Source organism: Schistocerca americana, unplaced genomic scaffold (genome assembly GCF_021461395.2).
Source record: "Schistocerca americana isolate TAMUIC-IGC-003095 unplaced genomic scaffold, iqSchAmer2.1 HiC_scaffold_73, whole genome shotgun sequence".
NCBI lineage: Eukaryota > Metazoa > Arthropoda > Insecta > Orthoptera > Acrididae > Schistocerca > Schistocerca americana.
The window spans coordinates 116,973-138,096 of NW_025726489.1; the positions used below are offsets into that span (position 1 = coordinate 116,973).

General features: G+C 39.5%; 1 protein-coding gene across 1 annotated transcript in view; it reads left to right on the top strand.

The window, feature by feature from the left end:
• LOC124589805 (X-ray repair cross-complementing protein 5-like) overlaps positions 1–21,124 on the top strand; it is a 138,936-nt gene that overhangs the window by 38,304 nt on the left and 79,508 nt on the right. Inside the window, exon 5 of the mRNA XM_047131592.1 lies at positions 20,677–20,820. Coding sequence (XP_046987548.1) covers positions 20,677–20,820 — 144 coding nt within the window. The remainder of the gene's footprint in view (positions 1–20,676; positions 20,821–21,124) is intronic.

Sequence of the window (21,124 nt, forward strand, 5' to 3'; positions counted from 1 at the left end):
TTTTTGAGGAAAATGACATCACTGAGGTTACCGTAGATCCATCCGCGGAACTCCAAAATGAAATCCGACGTACTTTAGCTAGTTCCGTCAGCCTGTTTAATAACTTTCAAAAGAAAGGGCTTATAAATATGAACCTGAAACCACCCGTGCTCAGAAGTCAGTTTAAACTGCACAAACAAAATCACTCGATTCGCCCTGTAGTGAATGGTATAGGTAGTCCACATCACACACTTGCTAGGCGCCTCCATTTTAAAATTAAAGATGCTTTCACATTTGAAAATTATTTTTCTGTAAAAAACAGTAAGGAATTAATTAACAATATTCAATCTGTAGGATGTACACGTGACACTAGACTGGTGTCCTTTGACATCGTCAGCCTTTATACAAATGTCCCGGTTGATGAAACCATAGACCTTGTAAAAAAGAATCTTTTCAAGCATAAAAAACTAAGTGAAACTCAGATTGCGGAACTGATTGGTTTGCTTAAGGTCGTTTTAAAATACAATTATTTCACATTTAATGGGAAAATGTATGCACAGCCAGAGGGTCTAGCAATGGGTAGCCCCTTGCCGGTATTTTAGCAGAGGTTTTCATCAACGTTCTTCAATTCAAGTTCAGAATTACGCCACAAAATCCGCTATTATGCACGTTATGTTGAAGACATTATCATTGCTTTTGATGGCACCGATCATGAGTTAGAGCATCTCTTCAATACGTTCAATGGTTTACATGAAAAAATTTCCTTCACAAAAGAACTTCAAAATAAAAAATGTGAACTTAACTTCCTCGATTTAACAATTTCTATACAGGATAATTCCTTCAATTTCAATATCTTCCGCAAGGAAACATATTCAGATAATGTCATTCCTGCTGACTCAACTCATCCAAAAGCTCATAAACTGGCGTTTTTTCATTCCGCCATTCACCGAATGGTAACTACTCCTTTATCACCTGCGGATCAACAAAAGGAATTGTATGTCATCAAAGCGATTGCTGCTAATAATGGGTACAATCAGAATATGATCGATTACTTGCTACATAAGAAAATTTCCCAAAATTGTTCGACTTTGAGCAATAACCTTCCCACGGATACCAAAGAAACTAAAAAATTTATTTCCATCCCGTTCTTGGGTAATATATCGTATAGGATTAAACGTCTTCTAAATAAAAAATATAACTGTAACGTCTCCTTCTCTACAGATAACAGTTTAAAAAGAAATCTTGTACATTCAATAGAGATTGCCAGTGATTGGTTTTCCAATTCAGGTGTTTACAAACTAACCTGTAATAACTGCCCCTCATATTATATTTGTCAAACAGGCAGAGCTGTGAAAACACGATATAAAGAACATCTATTAGGTAAAAAAGGAGCGAATATTCACAACTCTACTTTTGCTGAACACCTCTTGATAGTCGGCCATACGCCTAAACAGTTAGAAGTTACGGTTATCCTACACAGACAAGTCAAAGGGCGTAGACTAGATCTGTGGGAAGAGTTACAAATTTTTAAACATCTAGAGCTCAAAGACGGTAATATACTGAACGACCAGTTGAACCTTGCTTGTAGACAATTTTTCGAAGGCTTTAAACCTGTACTGTTTATGGTATAACATTAATGCTGGTAACCTCAGTAGTCTATTTTCTCAGGAAGCTATAATGCACTTTCAAGTCTTTAAGCTCACTACCCTTTATATAATGTGGTTTTCTCACGATGTATGGCTGCCACTACATCGGCCCTCATGTGATTTTCTCTGACTCTAAAACCTTGGCTCCCTGAGAATGTGTATTAACTGGATTGTGGACCAAGGTTCGTAATTTTGTCTTAAGAGCCATTACAGATTGTTTTAAAGTTTTGACTTATATACGGTGTGTGTGCTTCACTAATATTGTAATGTAACTTTTATATTCTGGCTATATATGCCACTGTGTGTAACTCTCGGCGTAAGCGCCACCTGCCTTTTGATGTATATATCTATGTTAATGAGACCAAGGCTCCCATATTGTTATAACGGGAGTGTTAAACGCCTTCCTTCTTTTTATTGTCACTTTATCTAAGGACGCTATGAATATTGATATTTTACACATTGCTTTAGTACGCCAATCGGCACATAGTTCGCGACATGAGCGCCACCTGTCCTGGCCGCAGTGTAACTACGCTGGCCGACTATACTCAGTCGCTTATGAGCTCTGCTACATCCATGTACTAATTTTTATTTACATGACAAACCCTATTTTCAGGGCTATATTTTGTTTTGGACTAATGGATCTATGCAGATATTTGTAAAAACGACAATGATACATCATTCCATATTAATGTAATACTGTAAGTACCATGCGTCCTTCTCATATTTTGTAATACAAGAGCTCTCTAATATGTGTTAAACTCTATTCTTGATTTAAGTTTCATACCTTTTAATGTAAACTACGATGTTCATTGTCCTTAGGCCTCCTTCTGAAGAAGACAGGTTTAAATCTGTCGAAACCTAGGTAAAGATTACTTTATCCATTGCAACTGGTCGGCTGTTTTTAGTCTTATTACGTGGAACCGTTGCTGTTGCGCAGCTATGTTTAAAATACTGATTAACACTATATACTATAGTCTGCTCAAGATTAGTTCAGGGTTGACACTTTGTCAGGGAAACGCAGCAGCACAGAGCTGAGTTACCACATCCTGCACGTCTAATTTTACGTTGCATACTATTCAGTGTGCAACTGGCATCACTGCCTTAAGGTAGAGCTGCATGATGTTTTCATTTCAGTTTTATTTGTGGTGAAATTTTAAGATAACATACAGCAAATTTTAAAAAATGGGTCCTGATGATGTTACAGAATTTTTGACATTTGGGATTTTCTTTTTATTTTTTTAATTTTTTATTGGAATAAAGTATACACATTGTGCCAGTGAAATTTTAAGAATATATCATATTTTTATCTGCTCCAAACAAGAACACTCCCTGAGATTTCCATTGCTAAATAATTTGAGTTAAATGCGGCACATGGTGCTGCGCTCCTGTGTCAAAACCTCAGCTACCACCTGTTCGGTTTCGTTGAAAGAAACAATGCACTGTGGCTGTAATGAACGTACTATTACATTTTGTGAGCAAACTTTCTACTTACATGAACATAGCAAAAATCCTGTTAATCGAGGAAACTTACCAGTTTGGAAGAAGGAAAAATAATGGATTTGTTTTGTGCAATAAACACTGAGTTTCTATGATGAACTTCATGTAGGCCCAGTTCCAGATAACAGCTTTCTTAATGCTCAAAACTTACAAAAATATAATTTTGCTATGTTGATACTTAAACTGCACACAGTGAACATTCAACTGAATATGGTTGTAGTTTTTTTTTTTTTTTTACAACCAAAAAACTTTACTGACATTATTCTTGTCGCTCTCAGGCATACTTGAAGTGACTTTATCACTGGCATTATTTATCAGCATGCCACTTCCCATAAGTTTTTTTTTTATTTTTATTTTTATTTTTTTTTTTTTTTTTTTTTTTAAGTTAGCTTCATTCTGCCATGATTTTCCCGTGAAGCTCTGTGTACCACTGACAGCTTTCTTCCAATATTCAGAGATGACTCTCCTAACAGCTTCATTTCTGAGTGTCTCAACCAAAATCTCACAGGCAAGGTGACAGTGTAATGACTATGTACTCATATGTTTTCACCAGCTTGTTGATTTCATATGTGGGAAACTGTGGCTTATGGAGAGACATTAGATCTGTACCCTCGACCTTTTTAAATTTATAATTTATTTCATCATTTTGACACTGAAGCCAATTATTTCCTCATTTCACTTTGTTGCTATAGGTGCTTTACAACAACAACAACAGAATTTAATAGCACAGTCAAGAAAAGTTGTAGACAGTGTAGGCACATAAGACGCAACTATTTCTCTTGACTGATGTCATTCAACTTTTGTCTGACCGAGGAAGCTATGTTGAGCTTTTCCACCAAAAAAACATTTGACGCACTTCCTTCTGACATTGTTCAGTACCATCTGCCCTCATAGTGAGTGGTCACTGCAGCAGACTGTCATGCCAGGTGGCCCAAGTTCGATTCCCAGCTGGGTCGCAGATTTTCTCCGCTCAGGGACTGGGTGTTGTGTTGTCTCTTATCATCATCTCATCACCATCGACACGAAAGTCACCAAAGTGGCGTCAACTCAAAAGTCTTGCACCAGGCAGCAGGTCTACCCGACGAGAGGCCTTAGCCACACAACATTTCCATTTCCATTGTTCAGTACCGCACAACACAACAGACAATGCAGGTCATAATAACAGCTAAAATATTAACCTCACAACTGTAAGAAATGAAAACAAAATCTCAGCTTGCAACAAACATTTCCAAAGTACAGCAAGCTGCCTGACACAGCAGCATAGTACAAGTAGGAAGTTTGTACTGAAGATCTGACAACCACAGATCTTGTAATATAATCTGTATGCATAGCATTCCTCCCACGAGAGTGTGACAGCACTGCTTAACTCGTAGCTGGCAATTCTAAAGTAACTGTTAACAGTGTATAGCAAACAGCAGGACATAAACACTGCACAGCTTGTGTTTTACTGCTTGCTCTGATACATACACTATGTGATCAAAGGTACCCGAACACCCCCAAAAACATATGTTATTCATATTAGGTGCATTGTGTAGCCACCTACTGCCATGTGCTCCATATCAGCAACCTCAATAGTTATGAGACAATGTGACAGAGCAGAATGGGGGTGCTCCGCAGAACTCACAGACTTCGATTGTGGTCAGTTGATTTGTGGCTGCAGGGGAAATCAGGCTTCCAGTCATACCCCACCGTCCAACCTTCGCTCTGGCAGAAACATCCCATAGAAAATGACCAGATGGGTATGTGTCCACCTCCTGAGGCCCATAACCAGATGTAGAAGTCGTCAGCTGCTGCGGTGTGAATGGGTCCTCCTCCATCGGTAGGACGAGAGGAGGCGAAGACTCCATCTACGGGGGGAGGGGAGGGGGGTAATGTTCCGACTTAAAGTCACGTGCCGGCATGATGGTCAAGAACGTTAGAGCAGAGAGGTCTGTGATGTCAGCCAATAGTACGCTGACCTTCCTTGCCGCAAGTGTAACACTGTGCTTGTCTGGGTGGACAGTATTGGCATTTTTGTCGTGAATAGCGCCGAGGGCATGACTTAATTCTGTTCTCTAACTTTGACATCAGTAACATTCTACACGATCGCATAATCCAACACAACATCTGAATATAGAGTACCACAAGCACATTTTAATTTGCATTTCCTCGGCATACCCTGCAAATCTGTTACCCACTCGTGATAAGTTTGTTCTGACTGGTTCTTGGAATTAAAGAATTGATACCTAGGCACCCCATATTCGAGGTGTGCATAGGACACAACATTGGTGACAAGGATGGAATGCCTAGGAAACCTGCTTTCTCAGATCACTAGACAACAATTCCAGCAAATCGTATTAATGAAGTTTGTTAGAAAAGGAAATGATCACAATACTTAACTTTGAGAAAAATAGATGTCGCAAGCAATGGGTGACAAACAAGTAAGAAGTCTCTTCACTATATACAATTTGTAATACAGTTCCTAAATCACCGCTATACAGCTTGTTGAATGACTAGTCTCCAACTGGGCTGTGGCCAGGCAGTGTAGTGATTGTGCTCTTCATGTAGATACTGCTGCTGTCTCGTCTTTTTTCTAGAGAGGGGTCAGGCAGCATACTATTGGCTGACATCGCCTCTCAACCCTCTCTGCTCGACCGTCATGCCGGTGCCTGACTTTATGCCGGAACATCTGTAATGTACTATCATGCTGTCACAGCTCCTTCAATCATGCCAGAAGAAACACTGCTGTACCTCTGTAAAATATTGGAACAATGGGACGTCTTCCCAGCTCGCTGCCGTACTCACTGGCGACGATCGTCCGAGGTAGTGCAGAACCACAATTCATTGCCGAACACAGTGTGATGCCATTCATCACCAATCCGTGCTTCCTGCTTACATCACCATTCCAGATGTAATTGTTCATTTGTGGCATTAATGGCATTCTATGCATTAGGCTGTAAGTCTCGAGTCTGACTGCTACCAGTCTTCCACCAATGGTGTGGGTTGACACAGAATGTTGCGTGGAGTCCATTAATTGTTCTTGCAAGGAACCTGTCGAAAAGGAGGTCGCAAAAGGCCGACGGTGTTTACGGCATTCATGCTCTGTGTTGTGTACCGTGCGAGCACAATATTGGCTGCTAATGATAACATTGGGTGGGACTGGAAGTGCATCTACATCTACATTTATACTCCACAAGCCACCCAACGGTGTGTGGCGGAGTGCACTTTACGTGCCACTGTCATTACCTCCCTTTCCTGTTCCAGTCGCGTATGGTTCGGGGGAAGAATGACTGCCGGAAAGCCTCCGTGCATGCTCGAATCTCTCTAATTTTACATTCGTGATCTCCTCTGGAGGTAATTAGAGGGAAGCAATATATTCGATACCTCATCCAGAAATGCACCCTCTCAAAACCTGGACAGCAAGCTACACCGCGATGCAGAGTGCCTCTCTTGCAGAGTCTGCCACTTGAGTTTGCTTAACATCTCCGTAACGCTATCATGCTTACCAAATAACCCTGTGATGAAACACTCCGCTCTTCTTTGGATCTTCTCTATCTCCTCTGGCAACCCGATGACGTGCACTGTATGAGGTGATGGAGCACAGTTCAACTGTAGGAAACAAGGCTGCTGCCGAGGCTGCAGTCCTCGTACCTCTGCCTGGTAGTTCTTACATCCCCTCCGATCTCTCTGTTGCTGTCTGTCAGCAGGTGGTGTTGCTTTGACGTCACCACTGGTCCTCCCTTTGTGGATACAAGCTCCAGGTTATTAAGCCTCTACCAGTGGCTCGGACAACCTCCTCTTGGCCCTCTCGCTGTGAGGAGATCGTTTTAGCTAGCTTGTGTATTGGGCACTGTGTTTTTAGCAATTGTTATTTGTTCAGTGGTGCTCCTCCATCACTTTGTGCACATTGTGCTCAGCTTTGACGGTCCGCCATTTCCTGGCAGAATACCCTTTTTTTAATCACTTATGTTCTCGTTTGTGTTTGCCGTCTGAGTTATCGGCCGTTTTAGCGAATGACGCTCGGGCTGCCGATCGCATTTTACTTTTATCTGTTGTAGCAATATGGCAAAAGACATTTAAATTTTAGTTCAGGACCTCCATTTCTCTATGGCATATTTTACAGAGCTTTCCCCATGCCCCTTTTTTTAGCTGCCTTCTCCTCAGTTGATTGGGATTGATGTGTAGTCATTTTTAACTCCTCTCTTTGTATTAGTGTTCTACAGTTTTGACACAGGCCTGTATGACCCTAATTCTTTTTGCACCCTAAAACAAAACAAAACAATAGGTGCTTATTCGAGAAGTAACTTGTGACAGTGCTACAGTGCTAGTGGTGTTCATAAAAAACAGAGCAGTAGCAACAATAAACAAAGCAAACATTACAGTATATCTACAATTGCTGCCAAAGGTGAAACTTCATCAGAAAGAAACCCAAGGAGTGGTAAAAGATGTGGCAGATGAAATATAAGCGTTTCTGCAAAATGAGTCAATGGAATGTGTGGTGTTATATACACTCTACTGTGCAGACAGTGTACATGGGGAATATGATAATGATGATACGTGCTTAACAAGTGAAAGTGATATTGAAACAGGTGTCGAGCTGTTTAGTTTGTCATCCTTGTAGCACAGGCAGCCACAAATCCCATCTCTAGTGAAGCTTAGTAAAGGACAGTTGTTGTCCAAGTAGTGGTTACTAAACATAATTATGTACATGGGAGTTCATCTACAGCATAGTAAAAAAATAACTGTGAACAGATTTATAATAAGTCTGAAACTATATGACCATGAAGTGCATAAGAAAAACTATGGATATTCAAGGGACGATGTGGCACACTTTTTACAAAAACTGGTGTTTACACATTTCAAGGATGCCTGATGCAATTTACAGGATGTGTGTGATAGTGATCTGCTACATTAAGCAGATCAATTTGTGTGCAACATAGATTACAGTGATTTTGATGGAAGCAGTGGATGATTGCATAACTTCAAACAGTACTACAGAATTGGGAGACGTAAGATAACAAAATTTCAAACAAAATGTCAACTTGCCAATGCCCAGTAAACTATGAAATCAGCTCAAAAAATTGCAGTTGAGATAAACAGACTTATCTCATCATTGAGACCAATTGGGATTTGAACAGGAAATGCATATGAAAGGAACCCTGAAAATTAGAGGTACCAATAGAGTTGTATTGAGATCAACTGACACCAATACCTTAACATATTCATATACGATTATGCTGACTGTTAATCTAGGTGGTAAATTGGCTGGAAAGTTATTTATTGTGCTGCGAGAAGTCGGAAGTGCTCCACTTCCTACGATGTGATTGATCTCACAAGGGCATAGGGAATTTGTACATCACAGCAAGTAAGAATGGGAAAATGGACATAAGGGAACTACAGCTGTGGTATGAGCACTGCTTTTGGCCAATAGCTGCTCAGAATAACTTGCTTTTGCTAGATTCCTGGTGTTTATAGAAAAATCATACTCCTTTCAAGCAAACTATTCCTCCTATAAAATCTTTGACGTTGCAGTTCATACCATTTGGAAAAATTGGACAAATTCAACCTCTCAGTGTTTGTTTTTTCTGTGCCTATAAAACATCTTATTTATCGCACTATCTGCAGCAATGCCTTAAAGGATAGCCTGTTTCTTGATAAACTCCACGATAGACTGTTTCACATTTAGTTGCATGCCCTCCTATTCCGTCAGTTCTCTTCACCCCATTACAGTGATAAGATTCTGTATGCATTCCTTAAGAGCGGATACCTAGCTGAACGTCCTGCATGGTATGTAACTCCCAAGGAGTTCGTCTTCGATCTCGATGGAGTGAATCTTTGAGATTAGTGTGGCCCACCATTGTTGTCTGGGCATTGTGCAATTTAATGGTTTGTTTTGAACATTTCTTGAATGTCAATGATGACCATTTAGTGGGGTATAATACATGCATCCCATTGAAGGTTGATTGCTATACCTCAGACACTCATTTTCTGCTGCTCTCCTAAAGTGTGGTGTCATAAGCAGCTGATACATTTGCTGTCATAACTGTTAATTCAATACTTTCAAATGAGCCTTACTAAAGATTGAATTTGTGACTCACACTCAAGGCGTTCCTTGTCAGATGGTAGGTGCAGAAGTGAAGGGATTACAATTTGCTTGGTGTACAATATCTGGATTCAGGGTGTATATGATCCAGGACAACCGGGAAATGCGGGAAAAACCCGGGAGTTTCATCATCAGGGAGAAAACTGAGAAAATCTGGGAATTTTTCAGAGTTCCGGGAATTCTTCATTGTTTTAGTTTTCAGTTAAATTTCTGTAATTTTGACTGGTAAGAACTGATACTCTAGCAAAGAATCCTACTGTATCCCCCTACTGGAGAATAATACTGCAGCATTAAAACATAAACGAGAGAAAAAGATAAATAAATAAAACTTAAGTTGCAAAGGAAAGTGCCATTTACACCAACGAAACACCGTGAATGCATAAGCGTCCGCCAGCAAAATGTCAAAGGCCGTGGGGCGAAGACTATGCAGTACTTTGTAACAATAAACTGCTTTCTGAGTGTGACATCACAGCTGTTTACATTAGATTCGTTTGAGCAATTGTCAGCGCACTCATGCACATGCGCAGTTGACTTGCGTATGAGCAGTACCTTCCAGCTACTTGAAGTGTGTCTGTTAGCTGTATCGACAGTAGCAGCAAGCAGCCAGATGCTAACGAGAAAATTATTTTCTCTTTCGCCCTAGCTGCCAGATTCGCACATGCGCAGGAGTTGTCCAAGTTGTTGTAAGAAGAGGGTTTGTCTCCACATGCCCCATGTTTATGTCAAGTGATTTTTCTGTTTCCTCTTCGTTTACAGCTCCCACATTAAATGAAAACAAAATGGATTTCTGTGGTCAGGACCTATCGAGTGAATTCAAATACATTCACATAATTATGGAAGGCAAAAATATATTATTAGTTTCAGTTTTCTTATTTTATTTTATTTCCAAATTTCTAGGAGTTAAGCCTTGCATAACAATGAAGTTATTTTTGTCAGTTTGCCAAAGACATTTGGCTTTATTAATCTTTACCAATGAGGCAATCAATTTATTTGAAACGAAGCGTTTCATGAGTTTCCACAGTATTGGCTAGTTCCAATTGTTCGCTGAATTTCAAGCGCACGTTTTCATCTTCTGCCATGTATGGCATTATGCCGTAATAAAGTACAGTACAGTACAGTACTGGTACTCCAACAAAATTTACATCCCAGAAACCACTCTGAAAAGCTTAATATGAGGTGGGACCTACTTCATTGTGAATCTCGACAAACCGATGTGCAGTTCGACGAATTATGCATTTTAGTATGGTTTACGAAATGCCAATGCTGATGTCCTGTTTTGCTTTTTTTTATATATGGCATAATGTAAGATCTCTTCATGCGGGCTTCTTAGATCACTGCAGCTGCACACGCGCAATAATAACTGTTCTCTGGCGCTCTCTGGCAACTGCTGAAATGAACCTATGTCTAACAGTCTCAGAATAGTATTGCGAATGGTGGTTTGAAAAGTGTTACTTTCAAAGTAAATTTCTTTCTACACAAGATGAATTGTGTTACATGTGAAAATGTGTGATGAATTTCATAATTAACAGAGCATTTGACTCTCATAGTATGAAGGCTTTCATGACCGGATGACATTTCTTCTGGTAAACCTTCCGGGATGTAAGGTCGTGGTCCATGAAACTCTTCAGCTCCTAACGTTTCGTCCAGAGCTGCGCTGGACATCTTCAGAGGGGTGTTTCTCCTCCGGTGAGTCTTGCCGACTCAAGACTCACCGGAGGAGAAACACCCCTCTGAAGATGTCCAGCGCAGCTCTGGACGAAACGTTAGGAGCTGAAGAGTTTCATGGACCACGACCTTACATCCCGGAAGGTTTACCAGAAGATACATTTGACTCTCGTTTAAAACTTAACAACTTTTAGGACCAGCCACTTAGAAGAATTTCAAACCTAGAAGACCAGACGTTCATGTTTTCATGTCATTATTTTAAATTTACTGGTACATTTGTGTGATTGTATCTTAAAGTATAAAACACGCAAAAAATGATCAATATTACATGTGAAAGCAAGTGTGGATATTGCATAACTGGGACAAAGGGAAACCCACAGTGAGGCCCCTTTCAAACTGTCACGTTGTGACAGAGCTGTCTCAGACGTGTATGCGGCATCTCCACATCCTTCATAACGATCAGTCAACATCTGACCTGTTCGTTTGTCTTATATAACCCACCAGGCCTGGTAACAAGACTAAAGACAAACAACTCTAAGATACAGTGGTCTCCAACAATGCCACATAAAAGTAAAAGAGATAACACTACATAGCGTTCAGGACTATTGGTTCCTTCCTTTAGGAAGAGAGAGCAGTAGGTTGGGGAATTTAAAAAGAAAGGCAGGGCGCGTCATGCAGACCCTAGGATGAGAGGGAGCCGCCTGTAGTTCTCACTGTGAGTGATATCTGACTGACATAGGGGACGCGTGATGCGTGACTATGAGCCACATGTAATGTGCAAATTTACTGACAAAATTCACACACGTGTAGCCCCATGGGCTTGTATGTTATGCCCATAAGGTCAACAGCCGGTATGGTGTTAGATGAAATGAGGTGCAAGACCTGTATATGTGTGGTTATTCTTTGGAAGACTGCAAGTTAATTGGATAATTAACCACACACATATAGCACAGATACTAACATTTTGTTTGGTCTAATTTATTTGAGGTTAACAGTTCCCAGGGAGAGGACATAAAATTGCAAGACAGGGATAGCTGGAGGAGAGAGATGCAAAGCTTTAGAGGTATATGTGAATATGATAAAGTTCGTAGCATTTTTCCATATGTTTAATAAACACAAAAGATACACATAACAGAGAACTTCATCATCATTAATATATTCTCCTTCACAATCTACAATAGTCCGCCAACGATAGAGGAAATCATCTAGTCATGTTCAGAACACATTTTCATCAGAAAGGAAGTTCACTGAAAGTTGTTTGATAGAGAATGAATTCCCGACCCAACTCCTGTATGGCGTTTTTGTCAGTCTAGCAGAATGATGGCAAGTGTTATCATGGAGTAACATCACTTCACACAGTTTTCTTCATTGTCCTTGGATTGCATATGCAAAATGTTTCAGTTGTTGACAATAAATGAGAGCAGTTATGTTTACACCTCGGGAAGTAATTCATAGTACACCACACTATTTCTGTTCCATCAGATGCATAACAGTATGCATTGTGAATACATACAGGTCTTTGTTCAGGGAGTTGTTCCTTTGTTTGGGCTCAACAATTCTTTTCTTTTCCTAATGTTAGCATAAAGACACCATTTCTTATCATCAGTAATGATACAGGATAGTAATGGTTGTTGTTTGTCACAAGCCAGTTGGTGACAAGCAAACAGAAATGCACATACAGCTACCCTCTGATTTTTGTGATTTTGGCATAGAGCATGTAGTACCCGTATGTCCAGTTTTGGAATCTTCCGCATCGCATGCAAATGTTGCAGAATGGTGGAATCATTATCACAGTTCATCACATTTGCCAGTTCTTGGGTACACTGACACGGATCATTGTGGATTAATGTCTTTAAACAATCTTCATCAAACAATGAAGGTCTTCTTGAGCTTGGAGAGTCACTAATGACAAAACAATCCTCCTTAAAACGAGAAAATAATTTTCTTGCCATTCTCTGTCCATCGGCATTATTCCCATGCACATCACAAACGTTTCTGGTTGCTTCTGCTACTGTCAACTCCTGTATCGATCTCAAAAAGAAGAATATGTCGGAAATGTTTTGATTTCTTCACTTGACACTCCCATTTTCTTGCATCCACATCTCCACTCAGTATCCCCAAATGACAAAATGACTGTATGTAAACTGAAAAAACAACAGTGAACTACAAATAAAAAATGACAGTTGAGAAATAATCCCATAGCAACCAGAATATCAACATGCAAAAGAAAAATGCTACAAACTTATGCACCAACCTAATAGATGCTGGCTTTAGGGAAATTAAAAAAAAGTGAATCGTCAGTATGGATATTAAGAGATCAAGTCACAAGAAGTCAGCACTGAGAGAAAGCAGAAAATTGAAAAATGTGTACAAGAGCTATGCAAGGGAAATGAACCTGAAGTCAATATCATGGAATGGGAAGAGGAGGTTGATGAAGAATAGAAAGAAGATATGATGGCCTACTGCAAGCAGAATTTGAAAGAGAACTTGAAAGACCCAAGTCGAAACAAGGTACCGTGAGAAATGCACATTCCCTCAGAGTTATTAAGATCCTTGGGAGGCTTCCTATGACAAAACTATTCCATTTTTCTGCAAGATAAATTCCCGAGAGATGTAGGAACACACGAGGCAGTGCTGACCCTACAAATCATCTTAGAAGATAGAATGAAGAAATGGAAACCTATGGTTGTAGCATTTATAGGTTTAGGAAAAAGATTTTGACAATGTGACTGGAATGCACTTTTTGAAACGCAAGGGAAATAACTTGTACAGAAGCCAGATTGCAGTTATAAGAATTAAAGAACTTGGAAAGGAAGTGGTAGTTGAGGAAAGGAAGTGAGATAGTATTGGAGCATCTCTCCAATATTATTCCATCTGTACATTGAGCAAGCAGTTTGGAAACCAAGGAAATGTTTGGAAATAGAATTAAAGTTCAGGGAGGCTTGGCTATGACATTGTAATTCTACAAAGATGGCAAATGACTTGGAATATCTGGTTAGCAGAATGGATAGTGTATCGAAAAGAGCTTATGATATTAATATTGACATAAATAAAAAGAGGGCAATGGAATGTAGTCAAATTAAACCAGGTGATGCTGAGGGGAATTAGATTTAGAAATACAACATTAAAAGTAGTTGATCCATTTATTTGTTTGGGCAGTAAAATAACTGATAACAGCAGAAACAGAGTGGATACAAAATTAGGCCTGGCAGTAACAAGAAAAGCCTTTCTGAGAAAGATACTTTTTATGAGAGTATTTGTCTGGAATGTAGTTATGTATAGAAGTGATGCTTGGACAATAACAGTTCAGGGGAGGAAAGAATAGAAGCATTTAAAATACAGTGCTATAGAAGAATGTCGAAGATTAGATGGATACATCAAATATCTAATGAGAAGATACTGAATCAAGTTTGCGAGAAAAGTATTAAAACTTGTGAGCTGGAAAGTTTTATAGCTTCCTTTGGTTGTTTAGCAAACTTACACATAAAACTTGAACAAACTCAGAGATGGTAGAGTTGGGACCCATAGACCACTTGACATAGAATCACCGCATGGTATTTCAAAACTTTTGATAGCAGAAATTTAAAAAAAGGAAAGTAGAGTCCCCGACTGCAATTATGGCATGTAAGAAAGCCATATTGTCTAAAAATTATTTGTTTAAAGCTGCCAGTCCCACCAACACGTCCCCACCCGTACCCTACTCTTTCCCAATCTGTGTGTCTCATTTCTAATGATTAAATTAAACACAGAAATTTAATACTTATTGATATTTGTTTTATTGGTTTAGGACATAAAATATCACTAAAATGAGGAGAAATTGTGGAAGAGACTTTAGATCTATTTGATATCAAAACTGGTGTGCAATTAGGAGACAGCTTATCACCTATGTTCTTTAACCAGGTTCGAGAGAAAGTTGTAACAGAGTGCCACACAGAGCAAGCCATGACGTGACCGTGTCAAGATTGAATGTTTAGCATTTACTGATGACTCGGCCGTACTCTCCACAAACACTGATACAGCGTGCACCCAGATTGAAATTCTGAAGAAATGAACAGAAAAAGACAGTTGCAGATCTCCTTTGAAAAGTCAGGATTTATGACTGATATGAGTGCCACCATCCTTGGCACTGAATTTGGCCATATTACCCGATTCCAAAACTTAAGCACCTCAATGAAATCATTGCAGAGGACATCAGAGAAAAAGAGGAAAGTAAGGCTCACATTGTTAAATTGTAAATGGCATACAGGGCTATCAGCCTATCACTAAATTGTATGATAATAGAAATATTAGCAGAAATATCAAAATCTGTCACCACAGTACAGTTATTTTAGGTCATTGGTACTACAAGGCGATAAATTTGTAAGTGATCAACTGTCGTAAAAAGCCTTTCGGACGATTTCCGCATCACACAAGTAATGCAAAATTGTCTGCATCCTATACAGGCTGTGATGTCATACATAACCAACAACAAGAAAAGTCAGCAGAAGACGTAACTGACATCGATATCTGGCCATCCACTAGCCCCCTCCCCTCCAAATGCCACACCAGCCACTACAGTAGTGAACTATGGGCAAACAGTTCTAGGTTAATTTAGTTTAAGACAATTTATTTTTAAGTAACATTTCTCTTGGTGTATGCATGCATAAATGCATGGTGATGAACAGAACATGTTCAAAATGCATGTTAGATTAAACATAAAATAAATTAAAAGTGTCTGGTAGCAGAAATTACAAATAAATAATTACCACACCGGAGTTCAGAGAATGCCGATTCATCAGAAAAGTAGTAGGACTTAGAAGAACCATGAGGGTGGGTGGAAGATGTGGAACAATGTGGAGGTGTAACATCTCAGTGAACCTGTAAATGACGTCATAACGAAACAACTCCTGAACTTGTGTGGCCATGTAGAACACTTGCACCCAGTTGGATTGACAAAAGGGATACTGATGTACTATGAGAGTCTCCATCCCCACCATTCAAATACCAGATACCTTGACAAAGTCAGAGGACACCTAACCTAATCTGGTAATATTAGGGCATTATACACTAGAGGACTACATACAGAAGTAATATTAAGAAATGGATGAGTGAGGTTCCACTCAAGTCACAGGAAAGGAGAAGAAATTCTCCAAAGAACCAAGACAGCAGATAACCAAGCGCATGAACAATTACTGCCGACAGGGAAGGGAAGGGAAATCTGAACCTTAGTACACACACACACACACACACACACACACACACACACACACACACGAAGCTATACAGATATGTAATTACAGTGGAACCTAGCATGGTGAGCATAATTCGTTCCAGAATCTTACTTGTAGAGTGAAACACTCGTCAAGTAAAACAATTTATCCCATATAAATTAATGTAAGATACGGTAATGCTTTCCATGCAGAAAAAGTACTAAAAGTTTTATATTATTCATTCCATTTATTCAAAGAAAATTATACATACAGTATTATATACTTTATTATTCATGATACACAACTAATTCTTTTTTACCAGGAAGCTGTCTATAGTCATTTATTTCTGCCAATGCTTCAACACATGGTGAAAGTACGACACAACATTGCCGCCAAATAAATTCGTAACACATGTAGCAACTGCTTTATTGGGTTGGCAATTTTCAGTCTTCTGGTTCCCAGGCTTTCAGGATTTCTCTTATTGTGTCAGAAGATTACTGCTTTGCTGTTACCGCCTCCTCCTCCTCCTCCTCCTCCTCCTCCTCCTCCTCCTCCTCCTCCTCTGTGAAACACCCTGAAATTCCATAAATCTCAAAGTCAAGGACTAGTCCTGAAGGGGCAGCCAACACAAAATTTTTAAGCCCTTCAGGATTTGGCTTTCCCCTGACAAATTGTTTTATTGCACATGCTCCAGTAAAGGGATCATTTGTTCATCCACTGCTACTTCAGGAGTTCAAGGTAAACAGAGGCATGCTCTCTTTACACGTTCTAAAAGTGGCCTTATTTTCCACAATTTATCTTTCCTTCTAGTTTCCTCTGTTACAGCATTATCGCCTGTCATTTTCAAATTACTCCTAATGGTGAAGTATCGGTCTCAAGTCATTATTTCAGTAATGCTAAAAACTCTTGTTGTTTTACCCCAGTACATCCTAACTCTAGGGTATCTCAAACAAGACATTAGTATTGTTGCTCCAATAAATACCTGCAATTCCTTGGCAGACAGCTTTAAAGACCTTCCAGTCTGCTGTAAATATCTCATATTGGAAAGTTCAGACGTATCCTTAAAAAAGGCCAAGTCAAAGTATTGCTGAAAGTAGTCCACGATCTGCTTCTCATTATGTTCTGCAACTCCTGTGGGCGAGAAGGTAGCCTGGAGTCCCTCAAACCTGAAATTTGGAGACAAAGCATGAAGGAAAGATCGAAAATATCAGGAATAATAGAAAATTATTTACAAGAAGGTATTACACTTACCTTTCGCATTTCTCCCAAAACATCCTGCGATGCTGTGAAGGACTCGCGTCATCTCGGAATTCTCGTCATCATCAGAATTATCAGTGCTGCTGCTACTCTGTTCACTTGTGGAAGGAACATTGCGTTGCTGCACAGCATCGTCTGCCAGATCAAAATCACCATCCTCCTCCTCACTAATCTCAAGATATGACACGTCGCCATTCAAAAGAAGTTCTAAAATTTCTTCTGAACTGAGCTTTGATCTGTATCCTTTAAGAAAATGATTGTTTTAACATTGTGCCTACTTCCCTTACAGAAAATAATGATAGTAGTGGATCAGATAATGTCATTGAGCAACAGTCAAAACATGAAATGTATTGGAAATTAGCAAAGGTAATCACCACTATTGCCTACGAAATAGTGCTCAGAGATGTGGCTGCACGTTCCAGTGTCCACTTCAGTGGACGTTACTGTTTTTCAATGATAATTTATGGAAATACACAGTACTACCAAACCTTATTGCACAGAAAGTCGTATAAGCACCACTTATAGATGCTGTCTAGTATAGGTCCTTTTTTTATAAAATATGTTTCGAAAAATACACAATAATAACGGAGAACTCACCTGCCATTGTAACAGGTCGTAAACAAAGCTGCTACTTGGCGCCAAGTGATCGTAGTGACCATTTCTCCCGCCAGATGGCTGCAGCATACAGTCCATTCAAATGTGCCACAAGTATTACAATGAAAAATGCAGAATCTTTGACAGCAGGACAGGAAACTCGATCTCCATTATAATGGACATCAGGTCTCAGGAGTATAGGTACTGATTCAAATGCCTCAGAGTAACATTTGACAATGCACTCCGGCCAAAGCTTCTTCCAAGCAGAAGTGAGAGGTGAGAGTTCTCTTGGTAACCCCTTCCCACACCTTTTCAATCATCTTGATGCAAGCAACAATGTTGAAGTGATATTTCCAAAAATCTCTGAGAGTGAGTTCAGTAGCTTCAGTCAATTCAAAACAATGCTCAAAGAGTGCTTTAGTGCAGAGCTTCTTAAAGTTAGCAATAATCTGCTGGTCCATAGGCTGGTGTATCGGAGCGGTGTTTGGAAGGCAGAAATTGGATCTTGATGCACAGAAATTCTTCAAGAAGGCGGTCTTGTAGAACTGGAGAATGGGCAGGAGTTAACCATAACAAGCAAGACATCTCAAGTGAATATTTTTCACTGAAGGACCAAACATTTCATTGATCCAATCACAAAAAAGATCACGTGTCACCCAAGCCTTGTTGTTGAACCTCCATATCACATTTAACCTGTTCTTCTGAACTTCACACTTCTTGAAGACCTATGAAGTTTCTGAATGGTAAACAAGCAGTGGTTTGATTTTCAAATCGCTGCTTGCATTGGCACAGAATAGCAGTGTGAGACACTATTTTATTGGCTTGTGACCGGGCAGTGCATTCTCCTTTACTGTTACAAAGGTACATTTCCGCATCTTTTTCTAGAGTAGACCCATCTCATCACAATTAAAAACCTGATGTGACGGATAACCCTGAGAATCTACGAGCATCGTGAATTGCTGCTGAAGTTCTCTGATGTCTTTGAGTCAGAGATAGCTGCTACGCCGTTCCTCACAATGCTGTGGATGCCAGTTCTTCTCTTAAAATTCTCGAATCATCCATGGCTTCCCTTAAACACTTCTTCGGCCAGTAATAATCCTGGCGTCATCTTAATGTGGTCAGCGAAAACCATTCACACCTTCTGACAAATGACGTCTCGTTAATATTGTCACCTTGCAATTGCTTTTCATTTATCCGTATGAGGAGCAACCTTTTGACATCATCCAGAATATGAAACCATTGTTTCGATACTCTTGTTACTCCCTTTGAAGCGTCTATCTCCATAATCTCATCCTTGTTGTTGAGGATAGGGCAAACAGTTGATGCAGACCGATTTTATGTGCGTGCTAAATCAGCAATGCTCACACCACTTTCGCATTTTTCATGATTTTATGTTTCAAATCTATGGTCATTTGCTTTCTCTTATGGTTGTCTTCTTGCGGCTTTACCTTTGGGGACATTTCTATGACAATTATTAAAATGTGCACACAAAAAAGCACTTTGTGAACACAAGTTCACAAAAAATGCGTCATCCCAAGCTGCGCTAAGATAGTAACAGAAAGAGTGTTGTACCCAGACTGCAGTACGTACTAAAGACATTGTTCATATGCCACTGCCGACAATCAAAGGTGTTCATATTGTTGAATGTTTCCCCCTGCCACACACAAATGGCTGGTGACATCACATTAAATCCTCCTCAGTTGTTATGCAAAACATCACTTGATAAACGAGTAAATTTTTTACAGTTTGTTTTGCTTGTCATGCAAATCGCATTTTCTGGGAAGTGCTTGTTAAGCGAGGTTCCACTGTGTTAAACCAACAGGTCCTTTTGTGGCAGAATAAGAGGCTGTCACTAAAATTGTTCCCAAAGATACACAGTTGTATATCTATGAGTGACGAGAAAATTTATACACCCTGACATTATTAAATGGGAATGAGAGGGCTTATTTTCTGTATGAGAGAGATCAGGGTGGTGATTCTTCTGGAAAACCTGAAATTTGCAGATAATTAGATTTTACCTGGCAAATTTGGGGAAGTCTCAGGGAATTTCAGGAATTTCATAAAATCTCATGGAATTCTGCATTTTTTTCCTAGTATTGAAATTTAATTTAATGACAGGTTGCTACTTACCAGAAAGAAGACACATTAAGTTGCAGACAGGCACAATTAAAAGACACTTACATAAAGCTTTCACCCACAGTCTTCATTAGTAAAGCGCACACACACACACACACACACACACACACACACACACACACACACTGTTCATACACACAAGCAAGCACACCTCATGCACACATGACTACTGACTCCAGCATCTCCTACCTGGAGTTTCCATTGTTTAATTTTAATGAGTATTATAAGTCAAAAATTTGAAAATGCTTATTATTTCAAAGTGTGTTAAAATATTATTGCATATAAATTATCGATGTTAAAAAAATGCTGTTAAGCTACTACTTATTGCTAATATATGTCAACTGAGAGAAAAGGAAAGCCGTTATTGCTGTATATCCCTTCCCCTCCCCCACTCCCCGTTAATGCGTGAGGAGCTTTTAATGACACCATCTTCCTCCCCATATGCGGAATTCTCAGGGAATTCTTTTTTTCTAGTTTGAAAAGCCACCCTGGAGATGGGATATGGGCAGTGTTCGTCGTTGTTTGTAGTATAGGCCACTTTAAGACTGTGGCATGTAATTCTGTAATTCTCATTCGACAGTTGTCGGCAACAGTGTTTGTCAATATTATTTTATTGTGATTCTTTTTCTAGGTTGATGATTCTATGGCATGCAATTTTAATGATGCAATAGAGCATCTGTTGCATCTGCAGAAGAAGAGTGTCAAACCAACCCCGTGGAATATAATCTTGGAGATAGGGCCAGACATCTGTATCCCATTGTCTGGGTACCGCAAAGTAAGTTCTGCCTATGACTGCGGCCTTGCCATAGTGTGTTTATTCCCTTAATACAATTATGAGGGTAAGTCAATTATTATCCACAAAATAATTATAAAATTTTATTGTAATCAAATAGGAAACTTACAAGAACATCATTTTTTAATATAGTCTCCTTGCATCTCAACGCACTTGGTTCATCGTTGTACAAGCTTCCTGATGCCCTCATAAAAGAAGGTTCTCGGTTGAGCTGCAAGCCAGGAATGCACCACTTCGTCCAAGGCAAATTGATGGCCCCTTAAGGCCTGTTTGAATGGACCAAACA